The 24,471-nt window shown below is 45.3% G+C and overlaps 1 protein-coding gene across 4 annotated transcripts in view; it reads left to right on the plus strand.

The window, feature by feature from the left end:
* Positions 1–24,471, plus strand: part of csnk1g2b (casein kinase 1, gamma 2b) — a 32,642-nt gene that overhangs the window by 3,229 nt on the left and 4,942 nt on the right. For all 4 annotated transcript variants that reach the window (XM_053625753.1, XM_053625757.1, XM_053625755.1 and 1 more), the window contains exons 2-9: positions 3,796–4,509; positions 15,107–15,176; positions 19,125–19,273; positions 19,861–20,095; positions 20,841–20,926; positions 22,633–22,717; positions 22,818–22,966; positions 23,204–23,284. In XM_053625753.1, coding sequence (XP_053481728.1) covers positions 4,282–4,509; positions 15,107–15,176; positions 19,125–19,273; positions 19,861–20,095; positions 20,841–20,926; positions 22,633–22,717; positions 22,818–22,966; positions 23,204–23,284 — 1,083 coding nt within the window. In that variant the 5' untranslated portion in view covers positions 3,796–4,281. The remainder of the gene's footprint in view (positions 1–3,795; positions 4,510–15,106; positions 15,177–19,124; positions 19,274–19,860; positions 20,096–20,840; positions 20,927–22,632; positions 22,718–22,817; positions 22,967–23,203; positions 23,285–24,471) is intronic.

Raw genomic sequence — 24,471 nt, forward strand, 5'->3', positions numbered from 1 at the left:
GGCGCGGTTCTTTAGTCACACGAGCGGTCGTTTCCGAGAGTGTCTGAGCGAGGTGATCTGGACCCGCTTCTGATCAAACTCGATTGCAGCGAGTCAACTCTGAATCAGTTGCAGGAAGTGAATCAAACCCCATGCTTTTTTTTGGTCGCACTGTAGTAGTGTTTTATTTTCCCTACACGGTCGCTGCTAAACTGAGCCAAAGGTCAGAGCTGTAGCGCTACAGAAATGCCACGTGTTCTGAAGATTCAGACGAAGACAAAAAGAGAAAATAATCGCTGGGTGTGACAAAACTGACTTCACTTAGATATTTCTAGAGCTATCTAACCATTTATTTAGCTCTATCTCCCTGTTCGTGTGATTTTAAAAAAAAAAAAAAAAAAAAAAAAATTATAGTGTCTTCTGCGCAGACAAAAACCCTATATCTGACCAACGAACGAAAGAGTTTCACGAACACGAGCCAGAAGTGTCAATTTCTCTCTGATTCAGATTCAGATTCTGATTCAGATTCTCGGTGAAATTCCTAATAGGTGTGAAAGCGCTCCTGATGGTTAAATTGAAGAAAAAGTTCAGTGTTTTTCCTTTCATTCTGCCGCCATGTTTTTTTTCCGAACGGATCTTCTTGTTTCTCCTTTCTTATAATCGCCGAGTTACAGTTTCATATCTAGATACGTTCACGCTTCTATATCGGGCTGTAGGACGGAATTAAAACGACGTAAAACAAGAAGAACGAGTGATAGGATGTCCATGTTGGATTGTAGTTGTGCTGTGGTTATAGGACTCTGTTCGTAGGACAAGGTTTGCAGTTTAGTTCATAACCTCAAGTGAGAAATGTGTGTGTTTAACCTGACTTTTAAGGTGCGCACATTAAGTTTTCAGTACGCTACTAAATCACCAACTTCCCAACTTTCCACTGAATATCGTCACTTCTGCTGTCCTTCATCGTTGTTCTGCCGAAAGTAGATGACGACGACCACGATGACAGTGATGAATTCCTCATTCATGTCACATGGCTAGTTATCGGATGCCTGCGCTAGGAACACACAAGAAAGTGGCTTAGGTCTAAGCCTAGATGTCCACTGCAGATGCCTGACAGTTTGAGGGACGTGTCCGTCTACACTGCGGGACATGAATGAACCTGTCAATCATGGCATTTCAAGAGCTATATGATCTTATTTGAGTAGGCTGCTCTCATCAACTCTCACTTTTTGTCAAGTGTGTCTTGTAAAGTTAAAGTATTCCTTTTTTTTGGTCTGTTTCAAACAAGAAACCATCCGAGGCTGAAACCATCTCAACTTTTCTCACCGCTGGCTATCATACAAGCCATTTTTTCGCTACGCCCTATTGGAAACGAGTGGAAGTGACGTTCCGGGTGACGAACTCAAGTGTAGTGGACATCAAGCAGCGTCTTCGTCGCTTGTGGGCGCGTACCGTCAGTCCGGCGTGTTTTTTCAGTTCCAAAGAAACAACAGCAGCCAAATTGTGTATTCGTTATTTAATACTAATTAAATTTTTTTTCCTCTCTTTTCTCAGCTTCAAAACGGCCTCTCCCATAGACTCTGCTCTTCATGTTGGTTTATTTTATTTAATTTTTTTTAAACATCTATTATTGTTTTGTTTATACAGCAAATGCCGTTTTCACAGGCTAAACCCAGGGCTCAAACCGAGAGTAGACGTTCAGAGCGATTAACTGTTTAATCAGTCAATCTAACATGGCACGCCTGGACAACAAGAAACACCTGTTAGTCACATGTTCCAATACTTTTGTTCGCTTGAAAAATGGGCGTATTCCAACGAAAGGTGCCATGCTTTAAGCTGTTTAATGCATCTAGATTTCGCCGTCAGGGAACGGAAGCTAAAATTCAGCTCCGTCAGCTCGTATTCGTCTATTGATCTCAAACCCAAATATCTTCAATGTACAGCACGCACACAAGAATCGGCATTGCTGTTCCAATACTTTGGGAGGAGACGGCACTTTTCCTCGCGCTTGCTGTTCTTTGATAAGGTTACGAGGCGTAGCCCGGGCGGCTGGCGATCGTTTCTTAGGAAGCCGAAGCCGTGTCGCGAGTTTGGAGAGTTCCTGCATTACCTGTTTCGCTTCTTTTCTTCAGGCATCGTGTGTGGTTCTGCTGGAGGACGTAGAGATGCGCGTTAATTACAAACCAGTCAAAACCGCCGGTATTAAATATTTAGCTTACTGTCAGAGCTGCCGATTGTTCATCGACGCCATGGGGAATGTAGAATTGAACGGTGTGGTGTAACTCGGTGGATCAGAATATCAATATTACATAAATCCTGATTAAAGGTTCCGCAGCACTCCTCGTTTGAAGTTTTATGTGTTCTCGAGAATCTGGGGTGGTTGGGTAGGGGGTGTGTGTGTGGTGTGTACTGTATGTATACTGACTAATATGTGAATTTCCTGTTGTGAGTTGTGTGGGGTCTTTGGGCTAGCCACAGAGCGAGGAAAGCTGACGCTTACGATGCACCAGTTACTGCTACAGTGTACACGCTGTTAGTTTGAATCGAACCCCGGTGCGTTTTCTTTTTTTACGGAGGTAGGAACGCGCTCCGGTGCAGACCAAAACGACCGGTCCGAGAGCGTCTGAGTGAGCTGGTCTGGTTCTGGTTCCTAGTGACTCTAGCACGGTTTGATCGCAGCGAGAAAGCGAGTCGACTCTGAATCGACTCGCTTGCGGGAAACTGAATCGAACATGACGTCTGCTTTGGGTTGCAGCGCTTTTTTGTTTGTTTGTTTGTTTGTTTGTTTGTTTTTGTTTCTGAGTAGATGTGAGCTGCTAAACTGAGCCGAATCACAGTGCTGTGGAAGTGCGTGTTCTGGAGATTTGGACTGATGAGAAGAAAGAGAAAATAAACACTGGATCTGATGTTTTAAATGAATCGTTTATATATTATGCTACCGGTCAAAAGTTTAGACACACTCATTCTTTATTTTTATTATTTCCTAATTATTATTAGGTTTTTTAAGATCATGAGAAACATTTCAGTCGAGTGTCCACACACTTTTGACCTGCAGTGTGTATATAAATAAATGATCTGGTCATTTGTTGAGCATCGACTCTCCGAGTTTGGGTCTTTGTTTATTTTTTTATTTCCCCAAACGTTTTATTTCTAACCATTGAATGAAAAAGGTGTTTGTTTGTTTGTTTTTTTTTTTTTTTTTGCGCTTTGAGATTTCTCACCGCTTCAGACCCGTAGGAGTCGTTGGATACAAATCAGTCACGGTTTTGTCATCAGGACGTCAGGAAATAACCCGTAGATCTTATTTTTGTTAAATCTGTGCGAACCCCTGACCCTCTCAGGTTGTTCAACCCGATACGAGCGTAGCTTGGCTTGTAATTTGCGACCCTTCAGTTCCACGCTGTAAAATCCCATGACCGCTATGCACATGGTTTTCGGTTCGCGTCGTCCCGGACTCATAAACGCTTCCGACCCTTAGACGTCTCGTGTTTTTTTTTTTCTTTTTTTCTTCCTCCACGACGGTGCGCTCGCTCACTTCACTCTTTTATTCTCTTGTAAACATTACCAATCTGTTGGGCGTGTTTTCTCCGGCGAGTATTAATCAGCGACCCTAATATCTTCCCCTGGCTGGCCTGAGCACTCCGCTGGATTAGCGTCCGAGCGGAGGTGATTTATTTATCCATCAGGTTTATGTAACGTCTGCGGATTAAATATTTTGTATAACTTCGTAGTAGGTGGGTCTGCGCTCTGGTCTTTATGCGTCTGTGCAAATCCTGCTCCAATCCTACTCCTCTAAAGTGTGTGTTTAATGTCTTGCAGATATCTAGTGGAGAACGAGTCCGTCTTCATCGCTCGAGACGTCTCGCCATCGTCTTCGCCGCTGCTGTCGGACGTGGACATGAAGGAGGTTTTTTCCGTCGAATGACTGGGAGGAAGCCATGCGGAGTCGAAGTGGACGTTCAGCGCTGGCCGATCGGATTCAGTAGCAGGAAGCGTGTGTGTGTGTGCGCGCGTGTGTGTGTATATGTGAGCGTGTGAGTGAGGGAGTGAATGTGTATGTATGCGTGCGCATGCTAGCACAAGCTGCCTCAGTCAGGCAGTAATGTGCTCCACACCCCAAAAAGGGGAGCCGTAAAGGATTACCGAGACGTGTGCACGCCATTCTGGATTGATTTTGTGTACAGATTTATATCTCTGACCCCACCCTCTTCATAACCCCCCCCCCCCCCCCGGCCTTTGTTTTGACGCCTCTCTGCTTTGCATGGCCGGCGAGTAACCGTGGAGAGGCCAGGGTACCACAAGCTTATGGATTTTGATAAGAGAGGTGGGAGGGCAGACGCCGACGAGGGAAGGAGGATGTCCAAACCAGGCGGGGGGAGGCCTGGGCACAGTAGCCGGGGCACGGGCGGGAACTCTGGCGTCCTGATGGTCGGACCCAACTTCCGCGTGGGGAAGAAGATTGGCTGCGGGAATTTCGGAGAGCTGCGGCTTGGCAAGAACCTCTACACCAACGAATACGTGGCAATTAAACTGGTAAGGGAATCGTAACTTCTGTTCTCTCTCTTCTGGTCTCCAGCCGGCGACCCTGCGTATCCCGACGCCATTTTAACCACGCTTCAAATGTCAAACGTGCCTCCCGTCAGGTTACCGTTATCGTGTGTAATATGCAAATGAGCTTAAAACACTCGACAAAGTTCTGGCACAAACCTCTCGTGTGGGCGGGGCTTAACAGCAACTTACTCTCGTCGGCTAGCGGGATTTGGATCGACAGCTCTCCCTGACCAGGAAGTAGAGACGTCAGCGTGGTGAAATTTGGAGAGCGTTCCGGATGCGGTTCTTTGTATAGTTATAGTCTTTGTACTTGGTTTGTAGTGGAAACGACTTACTTCTTCACAAGCCGACGACAGTAAATCGCCGTGAAGTCCCGCCCACACGAGAGGTTCGTGCCAGAATGGCGAGCGGAAACGAAAACTCTGGCAGCGCATTTATAAACCGTGATTAGCGAAAAGGAAGCTATTAAGAAAGAACGCTGTTTGTTTAAAGACCGTGTTACATTTTTGCCCCCGAGTTCACCGTGTTCACCCAGAGTGTTTTCCTTCTGTCTCGCTGTGTGTGTAAACCTTTAAAGGGTTTACAACAGTATTAGCATAGAGACCCGGGTCGGTCGAATCTGTAACGCTGACCGTCTGGGTCGCCGTTTGGAGAAAGGAAATCCATCGGAAACTCGTGATCGCTAACGTCCGCTTTAGTTTTAGTTGTTTTTCCTCGATTCCACGGTCAGACGTGACACTTCTGAGGTAAGTCGAGCGCAGGCACGTGGTGGGCAAATGAGTACTCGAGGCTCAGTTACATACGTTACAAAACAAGTTACATAAACAAACAAGGATATGCTCAAGCATCACCGCGACCCTACGTAGGACAAGCAGTGTGGAGGATGGATGGATGGATGGATGGATGGAGGGATGGAGTTTGTCTCAAAATAACGGCTAGTACGAATGACTTCAGTAGTTATGCTTTAATCAACTCTACTAATTACTAGCGTTTTCTACATTTGGAGGAAAAAAAGAAGCAACAACGCGATCGGTGCGAAACAGTTGTTTGAAAAAGCTGAACGAGAGAGAGAGAGAAAGAACGAGGGGAAAAACGCGTCATCACGAGAGGTGTGACATCCTTTAAGGTAGGATGTAGGCGATCAGTTGAGTTTACATATGCACACGCATGTCCATCTCTCTCTCTGACTACGTTTACACGGACAGCAGGAATCTAATTATTGACCTTATTCTGAATAAGACAATATTCTGATTAAGGTGTTTACATGAGTCGCTTTTAGAATACTCCTTTCATGTTACGTGTTATAGAACATAGAGTGATTAACAGCACCCGTCATTACGTCCCCACGCCACGCCGTCCGACGTTCCCTCCAGAATTTCACTTATCGACGTACAGTTGGTCTTCCTTATGGGACCGTATACAGTTTTGGGTGTTTCATTTTACGAAAGCTTCAAGTGCGGTCACGTCCGCAACACTCCGTTACGGTTATCCGGAGCAAATCTGCGAGACTTTCAGCTTTGCACGGAAAGTTTCAAGTTGTTTGCGTTAATATTTATTATACGATAAGGATTAAACTTAATCTTTAAAACGTCACGGACCTGACGCAGCACTGAAGCGTCGGACTAAGTATGTCCCTTTTTATAAATTTCTAAAGGCAGCGCTGTTATGACGACGCGAGCGTTTCTCGGACGTTCCTCCATCTTTCTGTAAATCGCCGATTTTTCACACGGAGTTTAACAATAAAAACGTCTTCTGAAAACTTTAAATCTGGCCCGTTGAACACGTTGAACTTTTATTTTTTGTCAAAGGTAGGTCTGACGTTTGCGTGAAATTGCTCGTATAGCGTTTTTAAAAACAAGGCAATAGTTTCCTCTTCATTGTATTATAGATCTGCTTTGTTGTTGTGTGTAATCAGTTTCTTTCAGGGGTGGGGAGGTGCGTAGTTTTGACGAAACGTCTCCGTTATCGTGTAGACAAGCAGGTCTTATTATAAGACAGCAGGTTTTGCTATAAACGTGAGCGGAGTGTTATTTGGAGACGTAAAATAGACAGAAGAAACCGTGTTTACTGCTCGAGTGACTCACTGATTTCTTTCCTCTTGTCGAGTGTAAATCGCTGAGCTCGGAGGAATGGAGGTAAAGCTTCCCGTACTCAGCAACATCTTTTAGTGGGCGATTGCAAACCTTGCAGTAAATTACCTGCACGCCTCTCAGGGGTCGAGTAGGAATCAAGAATGAATTGGTGTATGGGTGTGTGTGTGTGGGGGGGAGGGAGCTTTGACGTAAGACAAGGTCTCCAAACATATCCACGCTGTGGATGCCGTGTTTTATTTTTAGATGTTTGGTGGATGAATCCCAAGTTCCACAAGTCATCGTCGACTGTTGAACAAGCTAAAACCCCCTGTAGGATTTCCTGATCGCAGGAATTGACGCGAAATCATGGCAACTTTTTATTTATTTATTTATTTATTTATTTACGTACTTTTTCGTTTTCAAAATTCTCCACAGGTCCGGGCCGAGACGCGTCACGTGACATCGTCACGACGCGCGTTCAGCCAAAGCCCTCTTCGATTAACGTGCGTCGAACACAAGTACAGCTGAAAGAGCTCGTTTACCAACGACCACTGCGAAATACTGACGCGCAGTTGCGATTTCGCCGATTCGAGTAGTTTCCCGCCAAACAAACGAACAAAAAAAAAACAAAGCACAAAGTCTGTAGAAATTTTTGAAAAGGGGGGAGGACAAACTTCATTATGGACTGTGAAAAGGAAAAACCTGTTTGACCTTCGCAACAACAAATGTTTTGGTATGTGGTACGTATTATCCAATCAGCCAATCACGGGGCAGCACTGATAACGGCTCATCCCTGCTGACGAAGCGGCGTAAACTGGCAGTGCTCCCTTTTTGTTTTTTTTTTTGTGCTGTGAAACATGAGCACGGTGACGACCGGCTTTAAGGAAGTAGGTGTCAGAAATCCAGTTTTATCTCCAGGAAACTAAACATGGCTACAGGCAACGAGATGCTGGATTTGATATCCATCTAGTGAGCTTCATTCACACTGAGTATGTGTGTGTGTGTGTGTGTGTGTGTGAGAGTGTGTGTTAAGGGTTTGGGTTCTGACATTCCTCCTGATTTTCCCGACTACTTAACAGTTCGTATAGTTTAAAAGGCTACTTGAGATTTTACAGCCTGGCGAGTTTTATTGGAGTCGTATAAAGCTGGCGTGCGTTGTGGGAAATGGCCGTCAGGGAACTTGGCATCGGAGCGATGTTTTCACTGATAGCGCGTTCTGTGATGCACACACTCGCCGACACTCGCAGACATCGCCTGTTAGACTTCAGTATCACAAGAACACATTTTTTTGTATAAACATTGACTGCTTTAAAAAAAAAAAATTTTTAACTAGCGGTTGGTGTTAGTTGCTTGCCTCATGATTTGATTCCAGTTCAGGGTGTTACGGTTCGTGATTCGTCTCCTTTAATCCAGCTCTCGTCTGTAGTACATTTTTTTTGGAGCATTTTGCTATCCTAATTTTGGTGGGGTCCCCGCCCCTCCCCCTTCTTTAATTCACCACGATGAACCTGGTGTATGGCGATTTAAACGGGACGCGAAATCGCTGCATCGAGCATCGTTTTGTTCTCGCAAATAGATTCTCAGAGACTTTGAGGGCGGAGACGAGACCCACGGTTTCGGTCGGTCCGTCTCGACCGGTCGGCTTTCTTCTGGACCTCTCTCGCGTCCGGAGCTGCCAGAACGGCGCGAAGCCCGAGCTGATGTACTTTTCCATCAGCGGCGTTTCTTTAGGGTGCTGGGTAAAGTTTGGAGACGCTGATGTCATTTCCTGAGCGCAGTGCTCGTCATCCGGTTTCGCAGCAGCTGCACCTGCGTTTGTATCGCGCGCCGTTTAGATCGGAACCTTGAAGACGCTGTGAGATCGCTGCAGCAGGAACTCGGCGTCACGATCATCTAACACATACGAGCCAGTGTCTCTTTCTCTCTCTCACACACACACACACACACACACACACACACGTATGTGAAATAAGGAAGAAAAGCGGCACAGTCAGGGTCAGAGAGAGAAACACGACTAAAAGGTCGTCTTTGTTTTCCACTTCTCATCAAGTTTGAGTTCGTTGTCATAGTGAGAGACAGAGTGCGGTGGACGACAGGAAACTGTGTGTGTGTGTGTGTGTGTGTGTGTGTGTGTGTGTGTGTGTGTGTGTGTTTGTGTGTGTTTGTGTGTGTTTGTGTGTGTGTGGGGGTGGGTGGGTGGGTGGGTGATCCTACACTTGTTCTCTATTAGCCTGCTCAGCTGTCTCCCAGGCTTGAGACACAGAATGTCAGTATTTACTAAACCCTCTCTCCTTTCATTAGTCTTTCAATTTCAATTTCAATTTTATTTTATTTGTATAGCGCTTTTTACAATAGACATTGTCTCAAAGCAGCTTTACAGAAATATCAACATGGTATACAGATATTAAAGGTGCGAATTTATCCCTTTCACTCCTTACATTCTCTCTCTGTCTCTCGCTGTCTCTCTCTCTCTCTCTCTGTCCGTCTCTCTGTCCGTCTCTCTGTCCGTCTCTCTGTCCGTCTCTCTGTCCGTCTCTCTGTCCATCTCTCTGTCCGTCTCTCGCTGTCTCTCTCTCTCTCTGTCCATCTCTCTCTCTCCGTCTCGCTCTCTCTCTCTCTCTCTGTCCATCTGTCTCTCGCTGTCTCTCTCTCTGTCCGTCTCTCGCTCTGTCTCTCTCTGTCCATCTCTCTCTCTGTCCATCTCCGTCCATCTCCGTCCATCTCTCTGTCCGTCTCTCTGTCCGTCTCTCTCTTTCTCTGTCCGTCTCTCTCTCTCTGTCTCTCGCTCTCTCTCCGTCTCTCGCTCTCTCTCTCTCTCTCTCTGTCCATATGTCTCTCGCTGTCTCTCTCTCTGTCCGTCTCTCGCTCTGTCTCGCTCTCTGTCCGTCTCTCTCTCTCTGTCTCTCGCTGTCTCTCTCTCTGTCTCTCGCTGTCTCTCTCTCTGCCCGTCTCTCTGTCTCTCGCTGTCTCTCTCTCTCTCTCGCTGTCTCTCTCTCTCTGTCCGTCTCTCTCTCTCTCTCTGTCTGTCTGTCCGTCTCTCGCTCTCTCTCACTGTATCTCTCTCTGTCTGTCTCTCTCTGTCTCTCCCTCTGTCCATCTCTCTCTCTCTCTCTCTCTCTCTCTCTCTCTCTCTCTCTCTCTCTGTCTCTCTCTCTGTTCCTCTCTGTGTCCATCTCTTTATTGATTTTCTCCTCTACGATGTCAGATGTGTAGAACGATAGAAGGTTAGATGACTAGGTTAGACTTTCCACGCCAGCCAATCGGATATCGGATGTCGGAGACGAGGCGCTGACGTGACGGACAGCTTTCTGATTTTATTTTATTTTATTTTATAATAGTAATTTTATTACTATTATTTTGTCGCAAAAACATCGGCGTACACCAGCGTGAGTTCAGGCGTGTTCTCGTGTATGTTACACAACTCGCAGTGACGGAGCGACCGGAGACCGTTCGACACGAGCGACGGTGACAGTTGGCGGCTAGATGTGGGCGTGTCCGGCGGCGTGACAAAGTTGAGAAAAGTCTAACTTCATGCAAAGTTTCTGAAACGTCACGGAAAAGCCGGTCTACGATGAACTCTTTACATATCGTTTAAATCCCGGCGAGCGCCGGGAAAACGCTGGACGCCGGAATTCAGAAGTCGAACGTGCTGCTCTCATCGTGATTCAGCACTTATTACTAAACTTTGCACTGTGGGGTGGAGCGGCGTTAGCGCTGTAAATGCTATTTATAGTAAGCAGTATCTTTCTGTGTGACGTACAGCTTCCCTGTGTCACGGTGAGTCACTGGAGTTATACAGGGTTACAGTAACATCTTAACCGAGCGCCCTTTTACGGTTCTCTGTGTGAACATGTGACTTGAAAAGACCGCTTTTCCGGGTGCACGTCAAATCACGGGTTTATATTAACACGCTCGTTCTAGTTTCTATAGTAACAACACATACAGCCCGCCCCCATTTCCACCCACGTCCACAAAGCGCCGCCCACAATACTTACGGTGGTTCAACTCTATAAACGTGACGTTACTCCTCATACAGCAGCGTGAAGAGGCGTCGGGGGCGTGTCTGTAAAATGACGGACAAGAGGTCACGTCCGATTATAAACCAACGTTCCGGGTTTCCACACGGGGTTATTTATCCAGCTACAGAATAAGACGACGCCTCAAACCGCCATCATTTCTGCATAATTTTCCACATCGTCTGTGTTAGTAGGAACTGAAAAATATTCAAATGTTGACCGTTGCACCTTTTTTTAATAGGCGCTGTGAATTGAGTTTTTCTGGAAAGTTCACTGTTATCTATTAAAACATTGGGGTAGTGTCTTGTGTAAATATGTGGACGTCCCTGTCGTCTGGACGCCGTTTTGCCCTTGTAAGACGGATAAAAGCACAAAGCTGAGCTAAGCGCCGGAGCACAAAGTGCACGCTTGGTGATTTTAATAAAACATGCTGATGGTCATCATGTAAAGCCGTGGATCAGGTTCTGTTCGGGTGCCGCTCCGGTCAGCAGGAGTGACTCATCACCTGGCCGTAGGAAACCTCAGCAAAAACAAACAACAAATCCACACACACAACCAGTCCTGTGCGTCTGTGCTACACTTCTCCCTCGTCTTTTCATACGGCTTAAACTCGTCCTGAAAGAGCGACACACTCTGCTTGGTCACATAAAGGGAACACTGGATTCGGGAAAAGGTCAGAGGTCAGTCAGTCAGGGTAGAGTGGAGGTGAGGTGGGTCTGGGCAGTAACATGTGGCAACCCCCCCCCACCCGTTGCGTTACTTTCATGTTGTCATACTTGGGTTACGTTACTGATGACATTTTTTAGGATGTCATTTGTAAAGGAATACATTATTTTAAAGTAACCCTCCTGACCCTGGAGGTGGGGCGGAGCTTATTTTAGCGTGTAAGGGTTTAAGCCTCGCCTTGGGGTAAATTACTGGGCTGTGATTATAATCCTGTTTAAGGTTCGGTCTGAGCGTGAGCACGGGTGTGTGTCTCTCTCTCTCTCACACACACACACACACACACACCCACACCCCCACCCGAGAGATTTTTTGCTGTGTTATTAAACATTATTTCACTATTGTTAAATGAACACAGGCTTCGGTTCGTTTCCTGGGTTTGAATTGTATGCGTGCCGGGACAAATCCGTTTATTAGTGTTGAATTATGTTACGTGTAAACGTAGCTGCTGTTTATGATGGACTAATCACGCTCCGGGACGGATACAGTTAACGAATGAATGTATTTGCTAACCGAGCCATGTAAGTAAAAGCCCCAGTGCGCTAGTGGTCTAGTGTGTGGAAACGAGGGCAGGGCGACGCGACCAAAATACCGTACCAAGCCGTTTCTGTGATACTCGATACGCATCATCACAATGTGTAGGTTTACTTCCAGGCTACAGCAGCAAAAAAATAACTAAATCAACAATGGACGCTGAAAGGGTGTTAAATTTCTGTTTCAGAATATTCTGAATTTTCTCTGTGGGTTTTTTTTTTTTTATAAAGATTCAGGACAAAATTTTAAAAAATCGGATCAGCTGGTCGGCTGCTTCAGATCAGGCCGTCATACGGGATTTCGCCATCGCAGAAATGAACGCAAAATCAACTCGACGATCAAAATCAACATTCTGAGCAGATTGCAATTTTTCGAAATAATCAGCCGACGTCCTCTTCGATTCACCTGTTGGACACGAGTACAGCTCAAAGGTCTCGTTTTCCATCGATCTCTGCGAAAGACGATTTCGAAATTGCGATTTCGCCAATTCAAGTAGTTTTCCGCAAATAAATAAATAAATAAATAACGCACAAAAGCCTCAAAGTTGAGACTCGTTTTGAAAAATTAAGAAGTCGCGGCGAAATCGAGCGTTTTTTCGCCGCAACGATCAGTCACCCGACTCGAACCGCGTAGAAAATCTCCGGTGGGATTTGAAGAAGGCGGATGCAGCACGCAAACCCTAGAATATTACTGAACTGGAGGCCGTCGCTCATGAGGAACGGGTGAAGATTCCTCAGGAACGCCGCCAGGAGCTTCTCGTGTGCAACAGGACGCTCTACAGAGTACTGAAGCTCGTCATGAAGGGGGTGAATAATTGGGAAACTGGAGAAGTCATTATAAGTTGTATTTTCAGTTGAATTTGGGGAAACCGCTTGAAGCATTCGTTGTCTTAAACTATTTCGATGCTTTCGTTTGATTTGTTCAACAGCTGAAAGTCTGTCCATTTTGACAATAAACCTGGGGGGGGGGCGGGGATCATTTTGATTGCAACTGTATTTCCCAGCCTTACTGGAAACCAAAAAAGTGAGATCATTTTCTTCTTTTTATAAAAAAAAAATCTTTTCCCCCTCAGACATACTCTTTCTTTCAGTTTCTGACGACAAAGTGATAAACACTGATGATGTAAGAGATTTTGCGAAAAGACGTTCTCAAAATATCTCCGTCTCAAAATATCGGGGGCCGAGCAGTCGACCCTGTGTAACCCGAGACGCAGTGCAGCTGCTAGAAGCAGCTTCGTGATGCACCCCTTTAACCGCTGGAACGCTTTCCAAGCTTTATTTATTTATTTATTTATTTTAGTGTTCTGAGACAAATAAAGGGAGGCCACCAGCACCGTCACCGCTGTTGATCCATTAGAGCTTTGACACAGCGGTGTGTGAGTCACTTCCTGTCTGCCAGCGTGTTTGACATTAATGTGCTCGTATTGATTTAATCAGAGCTCTGGAGCTGTATTCGCTCGCCCCGCCGACGTCACCGCCCAGCACGCGGCCTGTTAAACGATATCAGTATCGCTCCTCAGGATTTCCGTCTATCCTCCCGAACATCTTTTATTCGTTCCGGCCTCTCGATGTAGGACGGCAACATCCACTCAGGGGCCGATGTGGAAACCGTGTGATGTTTCCTTAAACACCGGCCTGAGAACTGACTGTCTAGAGCGTGTGAAAATGAACGGACGGAAACACTCCGTCTGTTTGAGAAACTTCCTGCAAGATGTGTTTGCAAAAAAAAAAAAAAAAAAAAAAAAACCCCAAAAAAAACCACGTGTAACGTTTTTCAGCTCTACTCTGCTTCGGATAAAGAGGATGACTTGTTCTTTCTTTATCTTTCCTTCTGCTGTAAAGCATAATGATGAATACCGTCGGAATGGACGCATCATGCTGGCTGTAGTGTTTCCTTTTATTTAAAAAGAAAGACCGTGTTTATAAAAGTTTTATATATAATGAAAGAGAGATGGATGCATGGATGGATGGATGCATAGATGGATGGATGGATGGATGGAGGCATGGACGGATGGATGGATAGGTGCATGGATGGATAGGTGCATGGATGGATAGGTGCATAGATGGATGATGGATGGATGCATGGATGGCTTGATAGATGCATGGATGGATGGATGGATGATGGATGGATGGATGGATAGATGCATGGATGGATGATAGATGCATGGATGGATGGATAGATGCATAGATGGATGGATGGATGGTGGAGGATGGATGGATGGATGGATGGATAGATGCATAGATTGATGATGGATGCATAGAGGCATAGATGGATGGATGCATAGAGTCATGGATGGATGGATAGATGGATAGATGCATAGATGGATGGATGGATGGGTGGATGGATGCACCTAAAAAGGCATGAAGCTCATGATCGAGTCAAACACCAATGTGGAACTTAATCACCGACATGGCCTCATGTTAAGCGGCGTTACTGTCAGCACCAGGAAGTTGCTTTGTTTTCCTATAACAGCATGTTCGAAGTGTTTTCTTCCTCTTATACCACAGTTTTACAACGACCACTATATTTCATTTTTTTGTTTACTAATTAAAGTGCCTCGAAACGTGCAGCGTTATCCGACGTGTCGGACATAATTTCCACCGAAACAGGAAGTCACGGCAGAACATATCAAGTGGCCCCTCCCCCTTTTCCAACATCCAGTAGCATTTAGCTTACCTCACAGCCCGAGCTAAGCCGTACCCGCTAGTTATTACCGTGGGGGGAAAAAAAACCCAACGCCCGTCACAAAGCCACGAGCCGTTCGAACTTCCGAATAACATGTTACTTCCTGTTATCGCTTGCGTTATAGTAGAAACACCTTTCTCTCTCTCTCTCTCTCTCTCTCTCTCTCTCTCCATCCCACTCTTTCTTGAAGTTAATTTAACCCTGTAGCTTGTCACGTTAGCGAGAACCGGCACAGTCAACGTAAACTCCTCTGTCCTGAAGAAACATAAAGTTACAGCTCAGACCGCTGCGTGAGCGTTAATATAAACTGTTAATATGATCTAATCGAGCACGTTAATATAAACTGTTGCTGTTGGCGAAGATTACTCAACACCTTCTGACCAATCAGCGCTGAGAATTAACCGGCGACGTCAGAAATCATTGTGATTAAACTATTAATTGTACAGATCTAGTGAATGATGATGTGTTTTTAAAAAAATATATTATTTAAAAAAAAAAATCCTTTTTATGATTTAATGTTTCGTTATTTGTTTGTTTTTTGTTTTTCAGGAACCGATTAAGTCCAGGGCACCGCAGCTTCACTTGGAGTACAGATTTTATAAACAGTTGGGAAGCTCAGGTAAGAACTCCGTCTCGAATTTTACTCACAGCCGGACAGACGCTCTTTATACACGGTGTCTTCCGGGTGTGGCTTTAAGGTTTTTTCCCCTCTCGGCCTGCGTGCTGTGAGAATCACGTGGGTGGTGAGCACTGATGTTTCTGATGTGGCGATGCTACCTCTCTGATAAGAGACAGCACAGAAAAACAGGGCTAGAGGTTATCTATCTGTCTGTATGAAGGGCTCGCGAAGTCCGGATTCGCCCTGTGTGTGTGTGTGTGTGTGTGTGTGTGTGTGTGTGTGTGTGTGTGTTTGTGTGTGTAAAAAAAACGGAGGAGCTGTCTGGTCCAAGATCAACGCCCTGGACATGGAGGTTGGCTTTAAAGGGAAAAACTCTCTCTCTCTCTCATACACACAGACACACACACACACACACACACACAGAAGAATTGCTCTGACACACAACTGCAGTACAGCGATCTCATTCACGGGATCCGGAGCGAGGCCGAGAGAGACCGCCAGCTGTTAAGAGCGTGTGGAGTGCAGGCCAACAGGGCTCTCCTGCAGTATTTATAGCTACAGCTCTTCGCAAACCCGCTCGCCATTATCGAATATCCACCACGATGGCACGCCGCTGGAGCCGCTCCAGCCTCCATCTGCCGAGATCCTTCAGCAGCGGGGAAAGGATCGCGGCAGGGTCACGTTTGTTGGCGTTTAAGCGTTTTTTTTTTTTTTAACCGCCCCAAGATGAGGTTTCCTATAGGTTCTACGCACAAAGATAACAAAAACATGGAGACTGTAATTTCTCTCAACACTCGTCCACTAACCAGCTTTGGAGCGCACGGGGAAGGATTTCTCCTATATAGCGTCGTAATCGGATCCGAACCGTGACTAACGTGATCGGCGGTAATCCTCGACAGATGTCGATCACCCGTTTCGGGAAGGGAAACGGACATAGAACCGACTCGGCGTCATTTTAAACAGGCTAATATTACCCAGAATGACATTCATTTTCATTTATGTATCCTATAACAGGCTACAACTGTGTTCGCGAAGGCAGCAGGGCATTTTGCTTACACATAAAGTGTACAGCTCTCTCACGGTGGGTTAACGAAATCTCAGATTTTGCTAGCTAGCTTGAGCAAACGGTACGTAGTAGGAACTACGATAAGAACGCAGCAGTTTAGCTAGCTAGCTAACTTCTCTGGAAACGATCAGAAAGATTTGCAAGCCAGCGTGTACTCTCTGCGTTTTCCTGTTGGACCGTACGAGTAGGAGTGCTCCAGTACTGCAGGTGGCGCTGTAAAATAAATAAATAAATAAATAAATAAATTCACAGCAATACCCACGAATATAAGACGACAATTTCCGCTCCTCAAAGTCATCCAGTTCGGACCGAATCGGCTTGGACACGCCTTGTTTGTAACGACCGATCCTGGGCTCGGTCGCTTACCGTGTACGTTCGTCCTCACGATGCGCGTTTACGCCATGTTGCGCGCGAAAGCCAGTCGAACATCGTCTGCGCACGAAGCACGATGAGACCTCCCAACGTCTGCTGAAACCGAAGCCCTTAGGGAAAAGGGGTGGAGCTGAGCAGCTGGGGGTGGGGCTAGGAACACTGAAGAAGGGTTCAAGCTGCTTTGCATGGCAGGTTGAAATAGTGGAGGTGACAGTTGTTTAAGGTATTTTTTTCCAGTTAGATTAAAAAAAAAAAAAAGCAAAAGGTATTTCCTGTATCAGTTTAGACAGACAGAAAGAGTACTTAAGTGTTGGTGTAATCTCTAATTTAATTTTTCTTTTTGTTGGCAAAACGTGCACGTTTTTCAGCTCGACGAATTTCGAAGAAGCCTTTGTTTATCACGTACTCATTACAGCACAGTGACATTTTTTTTCTTTGCTTATCCCAGCTTGTTAGGTTTGGGTCAGAGCACAGGGTCCGGCCCGATACCGCGCCCTTGGGGCAGAGAGGGTTGAGGGCCTTGCTCAAGGGCCCAACAGTGGCCGCTTGGCGGTGCTGGGGCTTGATTCGATGACCTATAATCGAGTCGTATACGTCATCCATTTCCACCCCACTCTTTCCCAAACGCTAAAACACCAACCTTAATCTCCTCCACAACACCCATGACCACTAATTCCAGCCAATTAGTGTCCCTTACACACAGCCTCGGGAACGTCTCCATGACCGCCGTCTCTTCCTCACGCTGCGCTGGTCCGACGCTGCTCGGGTGTGACGGGTGTAACTACACGCGATCCCTACGCTTGTGTTTTCTTCTGCGCAAACCTTCTGTGTCCCTTATTGAACGCTTGAGCTTTTAGTCACCGTGTTCTACATAAGGTTTCAGTCAAAATGGCTCGGTTTAAACGTTTAATGGCTGTTTAGGGTTTTTGATTGAGGCCCTGTTAGTGTGTGTGTGTGTGTGTTGCTTCTCTGAAAACTCTCAGCAACATGTGCGGATGTTTCGCGTTGCCGCTGTCTCACTGCGATCATGTTTCAGCCTTTTCTCAGTATTGTACAGGCTAATGGACGCTGGAAGCTTTGAGCGGTGTGTGTGTGTGTGTGTGTGTGCGCTCTCATGTCGTGCTCAATGTTTAATTCACAGGCTCGCTTAGACCTGCACTTTGGCTTCCCATTGTGCCTCTTGCTGTGGCCTGAGAGAGAGAGAGAGAAACACAGAGAGAGAGATTGTTTGTGACGCAATGGGTCCAATTGTTTTGCTTTCTTTTCTGGAAAGTTTCCGAACGTGGAAGAAATGGTGAAGAGAAAGACTATAAAAGTGCGCTTGTGTGTGTTTGTGTGTGTGTTTTTTTTTTTAAACATAGATTTTCTGCAGACTGCGGGGTGAGTGTGGGTTGAGGCTCAAAGTCTCCTGAAAGGAAATGACTACCTACATAATGACTGTTCATTACAGGTCCCTGGATTGTCTAGCGCCATCAAAGTATCAAGATGGAGCTCAGACGTGTTCGGCTCGTTTATAATTATCGCGCTCGGCCAGTCCCGGTTCGCGTTTATCGAGTCTGAGCGGCGGTGATGTGATGTGCTGAGCTGCGCGGCCAGGAAGAGGAACTATTGCGCAGCGTGAGGTTTCCGGTTTACTTCCTGCCCCTTTCCGAGTTCATGCTGTGCTCAGACTCCAGGTTTGGGCCTTGATGACTCACTGCTGTGGGCACATCCATCATCGCCGGGCTGAAGTGCTGGAACGTGTGTGTGTGCACATCCGTTTTGTCGGAACGACACAGGTCTGATCCTTCCGTTATCTCCTCATCTACTGGCACCGTAGACGAGGAATGAGCAGCACGCCTCAATAGCGATTCTTATTAATTGACGATAATTAATATAAATTCAATCACAGCTCGCTTGATTAGAACCGGATTCATTTTTCAGCAGAGTATCCAACCGAAATATGAATAAAATATCCATTTAAAACCAGCACGAGCACGTTTTTAACTCCTGAATCTGACCACACACACACACTGCGATCACGTTCACGTTACTGGATTATGAATTTGTTTTCAGGACACATCAATCATGACGTATGCTAATGTATAAAGAAGTGAGGCTTTATACCAGTGGTCGGTGTGTAAGGTTGCGCTCCTTTACGATCTCCCTGTAAAGACAGTACGTGGGTAAAGTGAGGCAGTGAGAGGGGTCGTCCCCCCCCACCCCCCTCCAGAGGAAATCCGATGAAATGTTGAAACTCGGACGTACGCAGCCTTTCTTTTCGGGTTTTCTCCAAAGCCACATGTGCCGCTTAATCGAAAACACCTGTAGTGCAACCTGAGGCGCTGAGGATCAACACACACATTGAGAGAGAGAAAGAGAGAACCAGAGCGAATGGGGAAAATTGCGCTCGTAATGTATATTAATGAATCTCGATCTCTGTGCGCTTGGCTCGGTTGAGTTTCAGGTGTAAGTATGAAGCTGACGTGATCTACAGGTGTCTTGTGTTTTTGTTTGTTTGTTTCCTGCAGAAGGGATTCCTCAGGTGTTTTATTTCGGGCCGTGCGGGAAGTACAACGCCATGGTCCTGGAGCTTCTCGGCCCCAGCCTGGAAGATCTGTTCGACCTCTGCGACCGCACTTTCTCCCTGAAGACCGTCCTCATGATAGCCATACAGCTGGTGAGTCTGTAACCTACAGAGGCAGGAAATGATTAATACAGTAAATGTATTCATGTAAGATTATATATCACATTCACTACTGTCTCGCTATGAATTGCATGAAGTAAATCGTATAAATTGAACGTTTTTGTTTTAACCGGCTTGTTAACGGTCACTGTGGGTTGTTACCATGGTAACCGTGTCGACGTTTCGCTACTATCGTGCTGGCCTGAGTTCTGTGTGGCAAGCGAACAGTAAAGGAGACCGAAAGCCTCAAAGTCCCCATGAAATCAGTTTTGTCGGTTTTTATTTATTTATTTTAGTACGAATGCGCTGTCTAGAATTGTGAATTGAAGTGTCCCGCCCACAAAATTATTAATATTCATAGTACTAACCGTCGAGTACGGCTTAGCCCGGGGCTGTGAGGTAAGCTAAACGCTATTGGCTATTTAAAAAAAACAAACAAACAAACAAAAAAAAACAGGGAGGAGCCACTCGTTATGTCCCGCCCTGACTTCCTCTTTCAGTGAAATTACATCAAGGCGCTTCGAACCGATCTGTATTATATCGTCGAGGAAGTATTGTTCACTTTTTCTCGTCTTTCTCAGATCACGCGCATGGAGTACGTCCACACCAGGAGCTTGATATATCGAGACGTGAAGCCGGAGAACTTCCTGGTTGGGCGGCCGGGCAGTAAGCGGCAGCACACAATCCACATCATCGACTTTGGGCTTGCCAAAGAGTACATCGACCCAGAGACCAAAAAACACATCCCGTACCGGGAACACAAGAGCCTCACGGGCACGGCCCGCTACATGAGCATCAACACGCACCTGGGCAAAGGTGTGGCCTGTTCACGCTTTCCTCTTACAGGACGTTAACCCTACGTTCACTCTAAGCAGCGCGAGAACGTTCGTTTGTTACGTACGCGCGCAACGCCGAGCGGCGGATTCAAAGAAACGCACCATTTGGGACGAGATTGGGTTGAGCTCAAGACGTAGGTATGACACAGGAAAGGATTCCTCGATCCTACGGCGCGTGTGGACCGACGTTTCCTAAGGAAATGTGCAACCTTTTTGGTTTCATCTTCATCCTGTTGTATACAAAATATACGAATGAAACGTTTATAGAAACGTTACGAAGAAAAATAAAGCTCGGAAGGAGGACGTAGCAGAGATGGTCGGCGTCTCTGGGAGTGGGCGTAGCTAGAACAGGTGCTCGCTTTGCTAATTGGACCGTGACGCTAGTTCGAATCCGAAAACTTCAATACGTTTTGTACGGAAGTGATGATTATGACTTGTATAGTGGGCTTAGGCCACAATTGTTTCTCATTGGAGCTTTAAAAAAAAAATATATATATATATATATATGCTGGTCAGGCCACGCCCACCGTAGACGACCTAGAAGCGTCACAAGTGACTCGTCACGCTTTAGTGTGAACGTAGGTTTAGCACGGTGTGTCAAAAAGAAATAAATAATTCAAACAAAGCTTGTACGTACATGCCTTGAGTGGTAAATGAGATCGGAGTTAAAGTAGAAATAAAAATAAAAGCATGTTGTTTGAGTTTGCGCTTGTTCTGGTCCACAGAGCAAAGCAGGCGAGACGATCTGGAAGCACTGGGACACATGTTCATGTACTTTTTACGAGGCAGCTTGCCCTGGCAGGGGTTAAAGGTAAACACGCACTACCCTATCTCTTATTTGTGTGACCTCATTGTTTTACACACACACACACACACACACACACACACACACACGTACACCTACATCGTTATCTACGCCTTCGATATGCTAAGCATGGGCTTATCTCAGGATTTATCTGCTGCAGTGACTCCATGTCATGAGAAAATGCTTCATGACCGAGTTGATCCACGATATTGACGATGGCATCGTGATATAAAACGCGCCGTGTCAAATTTTAACGACCACACCATTTTTAAGAGGATTATAGACACACTAAAGGCCCTCCTTAAAGTACGCACCCATAAGATCCGTCAACAGAAAGGGTTTTTGCAGCTTTTAGCGTTTTACGTTGACTTTCCTGCCCGGGCGAAAAACCGGGCCGAACCCAAACTGTGCAATTATCTAGCTTTTAATGACGTTAACGAATCATTGGTCAGGAAATCAGCAAGAATTAAACACACAGATGAAGTCGCTTAGTAGGGGATAGCGTTTCCCTTTTGATTTCTTGGAACGTGTAAGCATTGTGGGTAAACCGCTTTTTATTTGAATTTGGTACACCCGCATTTTTACATCGAAGACTTCAGTCATCGTCAGCGGTTTTAATTTTAGCGTACAGAAAGACTGTTGAAGTGAATTTTCCCCGTTTCTCCAAAACCGTTCGCTGCAGCGAAAGTAGACGAGCAAATGTTGGAACAGGACGTGTCGAGGGCACGGCTTTACATCTCGCCGATTTTCCCATCAACGGGTTTGTTAAGACCATTAAAAGCTTAATATTTTTCCATTTTTAGCTTGGCCCATTTTTAATTTTTTAATTTTTTTTTTTCCCCCAGGAGTGTACAGCGAGCATCTCCCAGTTAGTTTTTTTTTTTTTTTAAAAAAAACAGCTCTTATTCATTGCATCATTTGACTTTTTTGATTTATTTGTAATAAATATTTAATTTTGCATTTAATATTTTTTTTTCCCCCCTGAACTAGAGTTCCCTGCTTTACCCAAATTATCATCACTATTTTACTATTTAGTCTTAATTACTTTAGCATTTTATTTGTTGCATCATTTAACATTTATTTATTTGTTTTTTTATTATTATTTATTTTCTAAATATTTTGTTAAATATGAATGGGGTCGTCCCCCCCACCAACCGAGCTACCGTTCCTTGCTTTACCCAATTAATTATTACTATTTTATCATAATTACCTATTCATTTTATGACATCTATCTATCTCTTTCTCTTTCTTTCTCTCTCTCTCTTTCTCTTTCTTTCTTTCTCTCTTTCTTTCTCTCTCTTTCTTTCTCTCTTTGTCTCTCTTTCTTTCTCTTTCTCTCTTTCTTTCTTTCTTTCTTTCTCTCTCTCTCTCTCTCTCAGAATTGCTGTTCCATAATTCTTTTCTCCATTTAAAATATGTATTCTGATGATGAGGATTTTGATAGGTCGTTAAATGTAAAAAATTAAATTTCTTAAAACCTAGTGATTTCGTACGTGCTGCTGTTCTCACGTCGCAGGCTTCACGTGTGTTTCCCGTGTTGAACGGACACTGAAGGAAACCTTAGGTTATTGTTTGCGGTGGTTTTCTGTTAATTTCTCATTTGTTGATCCATCCTTTCTGTATGTTTTTTTGTGTTCGAGTTTGATGAATATATTTGTTGTCAGAAAGGTACTTGTTGATTAAAACTCTGTGGGACGTTGCGTGTCGTGCAGGCCGACACGCTGAAGGAGCGCTATCAGAAAATCGGAGACACCAAGCGAGCGACACCGATCGAAGTGCTCTGCGAGAGTTTCCCAGGTTCGCCGAGACGTACCTATTTTATACCCGAAGTAGTTTTATAAACAAACTGCACGTTGAATAAACCATCATTTAAAATACGCTCTTGTAATTCATGCAGAGGAGTTAGCGACGTACCTGCGCTACGTCCGGAGGCTGGACTTCTTCGAGAAGCCTGACTACGAGTACCTGAGGAAGCTCTTCACTGACCTGTTTGACCGAAACGGCTACATCTTTGATTATGAGTACGACTGGGTTGGCAAGCCTCTTGTGAGTTTCAGTTTTGCACTTTTAACCGCTCTGTTGCTCTCTCGCTCTCTGGCTCTCTCTCCACCACTTCCTGTATGCAGTCTCCTGTCCTCTGAGTGACACCACAGCACAAGCATTTCTCACTTTCTGTTGCTTTCCCACGCGAAGCAGATGTATTTGTGGATTAGAGGTGTGATCTATCTCTCTCTCTCTCTCTCTCTCTCTCTCTCTCTCTCTCTCTCTCTCTCTTTCCCCCAGCCCACACCCATCGGCCCCATCCCCAGTGATACGCCGCAACCGAGCAACCGGGACAAAGCACAGCAGCAGACCAAAGCCCAGGTGTGTGATTGATTCACTCAGATGTATATTTGTCTCTCTCTCTCTGTCTGTCTGTCTCTCTCTCTCTCTCTCTCTCCATCTGTCTCTAGCTCTTTCTCTCTCTCTCACTTGCTCTCTATCATCTCTCTGTTTCTCTGTCTCTCTCTCTCTCTCTCTGCCCTTTTCTTCATCCATCTCTATCTTTCCCTATCACTCTTCATCTGTCTCTAATTTTTGTCTCTCTCTGTCTCTCTCCCCATCTCTCTCTAGCTGTGTCTCTATCTCTCCCTCTCTCTGCCTTTCTTTGTCTCCCTCTCTCTTTCATGCTTTCTCTTTTTGTCTCTTGCTGTCTCTTTTTGTCTGTCTCTCTCTCTATCTGTCTGTCTGTCTCTTTCTCTCCATCTCTCTCTAGCCCTATGTCTCTGTCTCTCTCTCGCTCTCTCAATTCGTCTTACACGTGCCCTCTCGGTCTCTGTTTCTCTCTCTCTCTCTTTCAGTCTTGCTTTTTGTTTGTCTTTCTATGTGCTCCTGTCTCTCTGTCTTTATTTCTCTCTCTCTCTCTCTCTTTTTATTTATTTATTTATTTTTTAAACACACGATTAGACTGCCTCTTTCACTCCAATGCACTGACTCCTTTTCCACCGGCACAGTGTTGGGGTTAAAGCCGACGCCCTTTCAGGGAACCAGTGAACTTGTTCAGAACATATTTTGCTCTATTCCCTTTTGTATAACGTGCACAGGGACGCAGGCTTGGATAAGGTGTGGCAGATGAAAGACTCGTCACGTATGATGTAGTTTCTTACCTAACCCCAACACTAACACTATATCTATTCTTGTAGTTTCACACCAGCAGCGTTTTGGTGCTCGATCCGAGCTCGTTTCTCCAACCAAGAGCCGACTCTTTTCCAGTCAGTAGTGCGATTAGTCAGTAGTAGAATAGGCAGCAGCTCTGGAACCTGTCCCGGTAACTTGTCTGTGGAAAAGACCTCAAAACATTCCTCTTTCTCTCATATACAGGTGCATCTCAAAAAATGTAGAATTTCGTTGAAAAGTAAATATATTTTTTTTCCCCCGTAATTTCATTCAAACAGTGGAACTTTGGTATATTCTGGATTCATTACACGTAAAGTGAAATATTTCAAGCCTTTTTTTTGTTTTGATCTCGATGCTCACGGAAATCAAACATCCTGTACCTCAAAATATTCGAA

The sequence above is a fragment of the Ictalurus furcatus genome, chromosome 5 (assembly GCF_023375685.1).
Source record: "Ictalurus furcatus strain D&B chromosome 5, Billie_1.0, whole genome shotgun sequence".
Classification (NCBI taxonomy): Eukaryota; Metazoa; Chordata; class Actinopteri; order Siluriformes; family Ictaluridae; genus Ictalurus; species Ictalurus furcatus.